At 32.4% G+C, this 11,549-nt stretch overlaps 1 protein-coding gene across 1 annotated transcript; it reads left to right on the forward strand.

The window, feature by feature from the left end:
* Positions 1-98: 98 nt before the first annotated feature.
* Positions 99-9,310, forward strand: LOC124446972 (nose resistant to fluoxetine protein 6-like). Its single transcript, XM_046997867.1, has 15 exons — positions 99-617; positions 918-1,069; positions 2,196-2,283; positions 2,910-3,003; positions 3,367-3,557; positions 3,623-3,798; positions 4,239-4,329; positions 4,933-5,025; positions 5,144-5,300; positions 5,543-5,625; positions 6,042-6,173; positions 7,225-7,378; positions 7,542-7,734; positions 8,099-8,241; positions 8,756-9,310. The coding sequence occupies exons 6-15, from the start codon at positions 3,681-3,683 to the stop codon at positions 8,885-8,887; spliced, it is 1,296 nt and encodes a 431-aa protein (XP_046853823.1). The 5' UTR covers positions 99-617; positions 918-1,069; positions 2,196-2,283; positions 2,910-3,003; positions 3,367-3,557; positions 3,623-3,680; the 3' UTR covers positions 8,888-9,310.
* Positions 9,311-11,549: the final 2,239 nt, after the last annotated feature.

Genomic DNA, 11,549 nt, shown 5'->3' on the forward strand with positions numbered 1-11,549 from the left:
GAAAAATAATTATTTCAACATGCAGTGCCTCCTTACATACTTGCGTGGGTAGTATGAAATGAATGCAAATTTTGAATATATGTAAACTTCTCACTCAAGCGTAAAATCGTCTTGTTTCGCAAGTTCTTATGCAATGGTTAATTTGCCTAGAACCATGAACCCTGTCCATTTTTTGTTTGTTGTGTGAGGTTCCGAAGTGGCAATTGAGTATCGAATCATAAGTGATAGAATCTGTTTCCTCGTTGCAATATTTCTATTAAATCATATTCCATTAAATCATATTTCTTCGCGACATTTGTCGTTGTTACCGTTAGATAAATTTTGGAAAAAATAGACTCAAATTTGAATATATGTAAATTTTTCACTAAAGTGTTCTGCTTTTAAGTGTCTCGCTTTGCTTGTTTATAAACTGAGGAGTCTTGATGTGGTTAATTTTCCTAGAACCATGATCACTGTGCATTTTTTGATTCCTGCGTATTTTATACTGAATAGTGTCGGAGGTATTACTTCGGATGCTGAAAAGAAAGGACTGCAAAAAAGTAAAAAAATCGCCAAGCGTGTATTACATGGTTGTCAACAACGGTATCAATCGCTTACAAAAGAGCAATATAGCAGATGTACGTATCTTCAGAAATAATTAGATTATAGTTTGTGTTTTACTGATTTCCATAACTAGAAGAACGAAATTAAATTCTTATTGTAGAACTGCTCGCAGTTTATGTAATTTTTGTAGACAGTTTTTGTATCGCGTTAAAATAATTTGTCAAATGGAAGTAGCTACTGGGTTTGAAATGTGGTATAAGGTTGTTCATGCATGATTCGGTTAAATTGGTAAAGAGATACTTCATACTTGCACAATATTTTCTTTGAGAGAGTCAATAACTTTCATCTTTATTTTGCTCTTTATTGTAATTTAGATGTAGATGCAAGTGGTAAACGGGAAAGTGGTGTTTATGGTGGTAACACTTTATGGTATGGATCATTTAGTGAATGCGACAAATTACCTGACTCCCGTTATTGTTGGACGATGTTTCCTGGAAATATAACTCTTTTCAAAAATTACGAAAAGGTAGATCAGTTCTGTTCGATAATTATAAGTAATTCTTGCAATCAACAAAAAGTACATTTGAAGTCAAAATATCGTGCACCATATGAGCTTTACTATACTAATACAGACACAGCACAAACTTCCTTCATACGAAAGGTGGTGTAGTCGAAATTGCGAGGGTTGGTAGAAGGTCTCTTGGAGGCATTCTAATGCTGATATAAACTCAAAAAATTCGCATCGCAATTTGCAGAAGTCTAAAACTGAAATCCTTGTTGTTTCTCTAATGTCAGACATATATTTTGAAAATACCCAGAAATGCTCAACTAAAACTAACCTGGACAGTTTATTCTGTGATTCAAAAAATCTACCAATGCTTTTTGACAATCTTTTTGATATTTCACTTGTGTCCTTTGCTCAAATGCTGTTGAATTTTTCTTATTGAATTTGGTGTCTTATTCGAAGAAATCTGTCCTTGAGATGTCAACAAACCACAGCTGGGGCCGGTTGTGCGAAGGCCGAATATCAGTATCCAATGGATAACAACATTTTTGAACGCTTGAAAGTCTCTTCAATATGAAAAATCTACGATTTTAACGGTACAATCTATGAAATACAATATTGTATCAAGAATTACAAAATTTCATTATTGCAAAGAAAATATAAACCCTTTTTCACAAGTTTCAAAAAATTACCATCCAATGGATAACTCTATCCAGGCTTCGTGCACCGGCCCTAGATATTTAACTTATGAGATAAGTCAATTATTACATCGGTTATGCCGTATACGTATTATAGTTTTATGTGCAAATTCGGATGTAGAAGTATAAGTACATTCTTTTACGTAAATATATAAGGGTAGTGGTAAGACGGAAGCAAGAAAAAAGAATGAACGGTAATGCAGAAAATAGGGTAAAAAATGCATTGAATATGTAAAATGTTAAAGTTTAGGTGATTTTAGTCAATTCTAGTTCTTAAGACCGACGAAACTCAACTCCTACCCATAACATTCAACCCTCACTCACAAAATTCAATGGTCATTGTGCAAATGCATAATATTGTTGGAAAATTTTAACAAGATTTTTCGAGGTGAAAAATTTTGAGTTGCATAATTGATAGAACTGAATAATTTCTAATTTAAATTTTACAGACTCATCACATTGAGTGGGGTGTTTGTGTACCAAAATCTTGTACAAAGAACGACATCCGAAATGACTTTTTGTATTTTTTTCACAATGGTAAGCTGCAAAAAATCTTTTTTAGATTAGAGCTCGTTAGCTTTTTTTAATATGTGACGGCCATACGATGCGATAAAGAAATCCGATCGGTTTTAACTAAACTAAGTGGTTTATATAACTATTTTTTATTTAGCTTCTGTTGCTGTTTTGTGCAAAAAATAATGGTAAATTTTATTCTCGTACTTTAGAGGCCATAGAACGACGTGCCTATAATTACATTAAAAACATTTCTCTCAATTTTGTGGAATAAAGCTTCCATTGATTTTCATTGATATGAACCGGTTTGATAGTTTTAGTGGAAAGAAAGGCTTCACATTATCATAATAAATGTTTGAGATGGCTTGGCAAATTGTGATTGGACTAATCTCTGCATGTACATAAAATTAATGTGTAGAAACAATTATTTGTACAATTAAGTCGTAGAACATTTTGACTAGTGACACTTGCAGGAAATTGGACATTATAATTGACATGGGCAAATAGTTTGTATGATTAATTGACTTATTTCTCTTTTATGAATGTCAAATATTTCAGTCATTGTAAAGTGTTTTACTCTCGTTTGTGCATAAATCTTAAATCATCCGTGTGTTTATTTCTGACAGGCAATTTATCATTTTTTATTTTAGTTTCTGGTATCAATTCAGTAAAACCCTTTACAAAATATGTCCAAGTTCAATGTTCTGAGACTCCAGAATATACAGCATCCGTCATCCTAACAATGTAAGCATTGTGTAATAAATTATTGTCAGTTTTTCTCAAATTATGGGCTTCAATTGCTCGTGATAAACGGCGTAAGGTCATAATTTCTCGATAGTCTACAAATGAGTATTAAGTTTTCATCAATTCTTTAATTAACATATATGTTTTTAACGTTTTAATCGAACATTAAAAAAATTGTTTTAAATTTATCTCATAAACATTCCTCATTTCTGTTATGTTATTATAGTGGTATATAAACAAAAATGTATTCTTTGAGAAGATTTAAATGGGTTTAACATCTCAATGTACCCGTGTGTAATGTTTAGTAAAAAATAAGTCTTTGAGAAAACAGTTGTTTTACTGTCTTTAAGTTTATTTTTTAAGAATACTTTGTGGAATTTTGGTTGGCTTGTCTCTCTTGGCGACGACAATAGAGATTTTTCAGTCATTAAAACATGCCAACAACGACGACAAAATCGTTGATGATGGTGGTTTGCATATCTCCATGGATAAAGAGACAAATGAGAAAACACCTTTACTGCCAAACGTGAACAAAAAGGCTAATGAAAATGAAGGTATAAAACATTTTTATGGTACTATAATGTATAGTTGTGATCATTGATGTACGTTTTCTTTTTAGGAACGTTTATTTATAAAATTCTTCAATCTTTCTCAATTGCCAAAATGTCAAATCGATCATGAACACAAATGTTGGACAAAGTGATTTGACGTACCTTCATGGAATTCGAGTTTTATCTCTGTTTTGGATTATTCTTTTTCACGCCATTCTTTTGACACATCGACTTTGGCCTTTGGGTTTGTTGAGTCTTATTGAATTCAGTAATATCAGGGAAGAGAAATGGAAGATTGATAATCCGGGGAGATCATATTTGTAGTTATATTCATTTTGTATAATCCGTTATCACAATTAATTTCAATAGAAAGTAATAAAATAGAACATGCACATATGAATATTAGCCCACCCACCCCTTATTATCAATCTCTGCCATTCTGTTCTATGTATCCACATTATTTCTATTATAAAAGCAATTTCTTTCAAAATAGGTTTTGATATGAAACAAAAACTTATAGTACAGTTTGCAAAACTAGTATTAAGAAAAATCGTAACTGTGTAATCAAAACTTTCCCTTCTGAAACTTGTTTATGATGGGTAACAGAAGCAAAGTTTTTGAAACGAAGTATTGCTCATAGTTTTCATTTTATTTATCATTATACGTTGTTGGATATCTTTGTAGACAACTCAAAGGATGCTATTAGATCAAGTAGAAAATTAGCTCCATTGTTCTTACACCAAGCTTACGGAGTGGATACGTTTTTTGTCTTAAGGTTAGATCTTTGAAGATGTTTCCATCATTAAATTTCATACAAAATTTGCCATCTTGTTACTCGGCTGTCAAAGGTAGATTGCATTTAAAATTGTACTGATTTTTCAATGGCTCGTATCGCCAAAGTGCGTAAAAAATGTCTGATTTGCATGCAATCCTTTACCTTCAGCAAATAAAAATCTTCCTTGGATAGTGCCAGTAGGCAGTAAAAAATAAAAGGTTATCTAAATATGAATTGGTGGAAAACATTTTATACTTTTATCCTTTTACCATTAAAGTTGTTCCTTTTTGCGTTTAATATATGCTTAATTCAGTCATCTTGTGCAAAATTTCAGCCCTAGCTTGTTACTCTGCGTTTCGTTCGATTTTTCCGATAATTACGTCATTTAATTATGTGTTGCAACTTTTTTTTTATCAAATTGAATATTTTACCGTACAACGCGCCAGATTATTCAACACGTTGAACCATCAATAAATATTTTCTCTGCCATTCTGTTCTATGTATCCACATTTCTTTCTTATTATTGCAGTGGACTTCGTACAACGCGCCAGATTATTCAACACGTTGAACCATCAATAAATATTTTCTTTCTTATTATTGCAGTGGACTTCTTGCAATATACGTCAACCTGAGCAAGAGAATAAAGAATAAAGGAAAAACCAATTGGTTTAAATTTTATTTTCATCGATTTTGGAGGTGAGTTGTTTTACTGGAATGACTAATAGTCAATTCTTATTCTTAATGATTACGCAGTAGCTAAGTAAGTTTTAAATTTCTTTTTCAGTTGAAATGATTTTTTATAATTTCACTTCAGACTCACACCACTATATATGTTTGTCATATTGCTTGTTACGAAGTTAAAACCATTTTGGGGGAGTGGTCCATTGTGGTTTCTTGAAGCTGATACTTCCACTTGCAGTGAAAATTGGTGGAAAAATCTTCTCTACATTAATAATTATTATATAAGAAAAGTATGTGGCTTTTGTTAAAATATGACAATGACTATTCCATTATTTCCATATTAATTTGATAATGAATCAAATAATAAAATTTTGTAAGTCGTTTTTACTATAAAAGATGGATTTAAGGTTTTTCCATTGGAAAAACATTTTGATAAACACAACATAAGACCATATTTCATGTAATCAGCATTTTTAAAATTCTTTTCAAGTTTTTAATTTCTAAGATTATTGTTTTTGGTTTTCTATTAAAGGCATGCATCGTTCAATCATGGCAGTTGTCTGCTGATATGCAACTTTACAGCGTCACTCCTATCTTTCTTTTTATTGGATACCGGTAGGCTGCACGTGACCTATGCCAATATTATTTTGTGAGTTTTGTCTGATGGCTTATTTCAGTTTCTCACGAAAAAGGTTGTTCTTGTAATTGCTAAATTAGTTTTTTATGTGCAATTTATTGGACTTGTCATGTCAATGTGGAGCTCAATAAAGAGTATTTACGTTAGAATAACTTTCAAATGAGCTGGAGAAGATCGCAAAATTGCATTTAATTGTTACAACGATTGTTAAATAATATGAATGCAAACAATGATTTTTGACAAGTGTTTTCAACTTGATTAGGTAGCATCAGTATAACCAATCTTGCACAAAAAAGGATATTTCATGATTTGGGCTGGGTTTGCATCGCAAGTCGCTACTAAATGCTGCATTCTATATTCATCAAATGGGCTTTTAATTATTTTTACCTTTTAGTTATGGTTTACGGGCAATCTTTGCTGCTTCCAGCGTTTGTATTCTTGGTAGCATGATCACTACTTTTTGTGTAGCAGCAACCAAAGATATATTTCCGATAGGCACTTGGTATTCCTTATCTAGATTTAACATGTAAGTGGCTTAGCTTTAAGGCTGTTATCCACAATGGAATCGTCTGGGTGGATTAGTTGATAACTTGCATGATTGGTGGATAAAGTCGTCATTGTTGACAACCAATCATGTTGAAAATTTGACTTTGTGAGCGGAAAATGCCATCTTTTGGATAACAGCCTTCAGAGTTCTTCTAAGATGAACAAACTGTTGCATAGTAACGATTTATATCACGATATTTAGAATTTCTTGAAGTTTTTTAGTGATAAAGTAACAATCAACTTGATGAAAAAATGCATGATCCATTATCAGTATTAGACATAATGTGGTCAAACGTTTACTGATATATAAGTTTTATTGAAAACGAGCTTTGGGCAAAATAGTTCTTTATATCCATGATCATTCGTTGACTCCGTGATAATTTTCATCTTCATGATCATTTTCACCTCTATAATCATTCCTCACCTCTATGATCATTTTCACCTCTATGATTATTTTCACCTCTATGATCATTTTCACCTCTATGATCATTCTCACTCTTGATCATTTCACTTTGATCATTTCACTTTATGATTTCCTCACCTTTGATCATTTTTCATTTCCATGATCATTCCTCACTTTTTTGATCATTTCCTTTACATTCTCACTTTGATTTCCACTTTGATCATTTGATTATTTTCACTTTCTTTTTTTTGATCATTCTGATTTTTCACTTTGATCATTCTGATTCTTTATTTCACTTTATGATTATTTTCCTTGATATTCTTTCACTTTTGATTTCCTTTCACTTTGATCATTCTCTCTCTATGATCATTCCTCACCTCTATGATCATTCCTCACCTCTATGATCATTCCTCACCTCTATGATCATTTTATCTCTATGATCATTCCTCACCTCTTTGATCATTCCTCACCTCTATGATCATTTCTCACCTTCATAATCATTATAGTACCATCTATATATATTACCTTCATATTTATACATTTACCGTTGATGATTAAATAAAACTTTGACCCAAACAATGTTAGTATATATACTCCCTCAACATAATTATTCCATGCACTTTGACAGATTTTTCCGGCCAAAAGAAGAAGTTCTACGTTTGGATTATACGTTTATTGATATCTACTTTAAAACCTATTGTCGAATTCCACCTTATGCGATGGGAATGGTCCTTGGATATTATCTGCACAACTATCAATCAAACAATGCCAAACTTTCTTTGGTAAAGTAGCTTTTAAAGATTAGAATATTGTGTCATTATCCATCGTAATGCAACAAAAATTATAACTGTATTTAATTCAATCGATCCTGTTTTTTCGTATGTTAGCATAATGAAAACGTTATATCGTTTTAAATTGTGCGCTTTTACTATTTTTTTGATTTAGAAAATTGTTGTAATGCTATGGATGTGTACCATTGCCTTGGCACTGACCGATATATATGCTCCATACAGTGCTATAAAAGAAGATCCTCGTATTTGGACGACAGCTGAACGAGCGTTTTTCTGGTCTTTTAAATGGTTCATCTGGGGTCTGTTTATAGTTTGGCTCATATTTGCTTGTCAATATAACTATGCAGGTGAAATATGTAATCCATAATTTTCTCTTTCAAAAAATGTCAACAACTTTAATACTAGTTTGCCATGCAGAACAGGAATTAAGAGATTAAAGATGTTTTTCGTGTTTGCGCTGGCTTATGCAAACCGAGGAGAAGTTTGGGAGAACTCGAGAGGAGATCAGTATAGTTATTCTTTTATATATATCAAACAGACAAATATAAAACAAATTTTCCTCTAAATTTGTTTATGATGGATTAGCAAACTCTCTTTACATGATTTAATTGATTACGCTCAGATTGGTTTCTCACACTTAAACAGAATGCAAGCTCAGCTATAGAGCAGTCAGTACACGTGTTGTATGCCGCTATTTTTGTATTTATGTAGGTTGGATCAAAAACATTTTAGCAGCAAAATTTTGGATTCCTTTGAGTCACATCAACTATGCTGCCTTTCTTGTGCATTTTGACGTAATAGGTGTTTTGGTGTATAGCATTCAAACTCCCATTCATTTCTCATGGTTTGTTTTTGTAAGTTGATAAAATTTTTGTACATGAATATTGATAGATTTTTACACTTCATCTTGCACTGTTTGAATATTCGAATTTTCAATTGTTACACCAACATGGCGGTTATGACGTCAGATACATGTGTTGTAACAATGATACAGGATATAATTTAATCATGTTAAGTTATTCAAATATTTATCCATGCAAGAACAAGACTGATGTACACGTCAAAAAGTTTTCATCCCGAGGCTTGCAAGGCATCAGTTGTAGAAAAACGATCACAATGCAACCCATTCCTCCATTAAACTAGTCTCATATTTATTCATAGAATATAAGATCAAGATGGTCAGAATCATGACAACTTATTAGGTTTTAATGTGGAGTACAGCGTTTATTGAATTTCATCATAATATTTTTTATGCTTGTGCAGCAGGAATGTCCTCTTCTCATTAACTCAGTTTAGTTATTTTAGTTAACTTTATAATGATTTACTCCAACAGAGTAATTTTTATCTGATGTGTTCAAATTTTTTCAGGTGACATATTCTCTGGCTTCGTTGGTTCTAACATACTGCATCGCATTTGTTCTTGTTGTTTTTGTCGAGTTACCATTTGCTAATATTGAAACTTTGGTTTGGAAAAGATTAGAAAAGCAAAATAAACAATAGAAGACAAAACTCAAAATTGCTCAAAAAATTAACCAATTTCCATGAACAATTTTTACGTAATACTCTTTGCAGACACCATTGTCTAGATTTAATACTTCAATATATAAATATATGTATGTCGCTAGCTCTGTTTTTTTTAAATCAAAAAAGCAAAGCTTGTTAGTCAAATGAATGCTGACATTAACTATAATCAATATTTTGACTATTTTCTTTGTAAATTCTTTGATTTGACCTGTATGCTGTGACAGACCTCCTGCTCACAAGGTCGTCAAGGCCTTGTGGCTAAACGTATTCACAGCATACACAGTAAGGATCACAAATCAGGATTAGTTGTGAGGGCTTAAAATCTCTACACGAAATTTGGGCATTAATAAAAAATATTGCTTTGTTATCTAATTAACACGGGCATACGATGATACAAAACGAAGGAACGTACTCATTACTTCAATTTTAGCATTACGTAGATCAGACATAGACCCAGGATAATTATCTAGGATTTATCTTGCTTAGATTAGATTTTTGTACCTACTATATGGGTGCTTTTTTTTGTCATATGCTGTAATTTCTTTTACTCTTATACCATTATCGAGAAATAATTTTCGCTAGTTTGATATATTGATTACAGGGAAATTATCGTCCTTTCTGCATCTCCTCTAGTTTATTCCTCGCTACTATCTTTGCAAAGATAAGTTGCGTTCTATCATAAATATTTAACGGTAGTTTGACGTTTTTTCATTATCTCTTCAAGGCCATGACATCTGACGATTCTAAAATGGGCTGTTTTCACGTTTGTCATGTTGGTAGAAAATCCCAAATAGTGACAAAAACTTCTGAGGATTTCATGCTCTATTGGGCATCGCCACTTTAATGTAACCTTCCAGAATGGCTGCTTTGACGTCACATGAAAACGCATCTGCAATCCAAGGCATCCATAGTTCAGTTTCTTTGATGACCATAGTCAACAGTAAAGGTTGTCCACTTCAGTTTATAGAGAAAATTTCCTTTCCTTTGAGAAACACATATATCTTTTATTGAGTTCAATTACACGCGTAATACCTGTCGTATTTGCCTTTTTTTATGATGGTTTTTTTAGCAAGACCCACAACACTAAGAAAATATTAATGTCTTTCTTCATGGAGTCATGGACATTTGCAACGTAACTTGAAGGGCAAAGTTTTGTGTTTTGCATGTATATGATAGATTTCTTCCAGACATGAATTCTCTAATCGCGTATTATTCGTACTTGAACAAATTAGCGTAACAATATAACCTAAAATATAAGTGGTGTGCAACCATTCCCCTGGGAAAGAGAGAACAATGAAATATTCGCCATGTTGGATGACATTTGCATTGTAAATGAGGAAAATTCTTTGTTAAAATCATCCAAAAAGGCGACTATGATGTAATTACACACAAATGTATTAAATTCATTGGGTGCGTAATGCTTGTGTTCTTGTGATAAAGATATGTAATATATGTCAGACGAGGCGTATTTAAAACTCAAGTACATCACGATGAAGTTGAAATGATTGTTTTTTCTTCAATGATGTAAAGATGGGATTAGAAGGAGTACGATAACACAAAGCAAGGTACATGCAATACAAGTGGGGTTGTTAAACGTTACGCTCAGAACCAAAACATTAATTCCTTGATGATTATTTAAACACATGTTTCTAGAGTCAGAGACAATCAGACCTCGCGGGTTAATAATCAACCAAAGTATGGATTCTGAAATACACATGCATTTTGATTTTCGCAGTACAAATCTCGCGCTCTGTTCCATCATCAATCATACACTGTTTGTGTATACGTCTTTGGAAGAAGTCTACTTGTGTGAGAGGTAATAATGTATTTGAATATTGGCAAGCATTGAAAAGTACTGCTCAAGCACAAGAGATTTTCGCTTCCGAGAGATGTCCGTAAGTACATAATCAATAGTAGCATTACGTAGATGTTTATCTAATTCATCGTTTATTTAGCGTTATTGCTGTATTTGAAATGCGGTAGACTTGCTCCACAAATTTCGAGAATAAAAAATATGTTTTCGTAATCTAAATAACATGATAGTAAACACAAACTATGCATAGCATTGTGCATTCAATGCTTAAAAAGTAGATGTCCGCGAGTATAATGTAAAGCAAAGTGCACATTCTTTCCTAGGCTGTAGATTCGCTTCATTCGATTCACTTTATTTCATACGTACAAACAAGTAGTTCACCTGTTTATTCTTCATTTATACGGTGCTACTGCTGGACTGCATATTGCCACCAATACTATATGACACAAAACCTCCAAGCACGCTACATTTTTATGGTTCAATTATATCGTCACAAAAAGAGCTAAATTGATCATGGTATAAAGAAAATTAAAATTTAACATTGTTGTCATCAAATTTTTGAAAAATTTAGGGTATTTTAAAAATGTGCGTTGTGCTCACTTTTCAGTGTAACAATCCAGTGACTGTAAAGAAATACGTTTTGCATTTTTTTTGCACTCGCCAAAACGCCCTTGCAACGAGAACGTCACGCACATGCGCAGTGGCTACACACAAAAACTTCAATACTAATTATAGTACCAGAAGTAAAGATATAAACATTGATATTCAAAAGAAGTCTATTGCAGTTTTAGGAGGTAATATATGCATTTATTATATGGCAAGCGA

Source organism: Xenia sp. Carnegie-2017, unplaced genomic scaffold, assembly GCF_021976095.1.
Source record: "Xenia sp. Carnegie-2017 unplaced genomic scaffold, XeniaSp_v1 HiC_scaffold_22, whole genome shotgun sequence".
NCBI lineage: Eukaryota > Metazoa > Cnidaria > Anthozoa > Malacalcyonacea > Xeniidae > Xenia > Xenia sp. Carnegie-2017.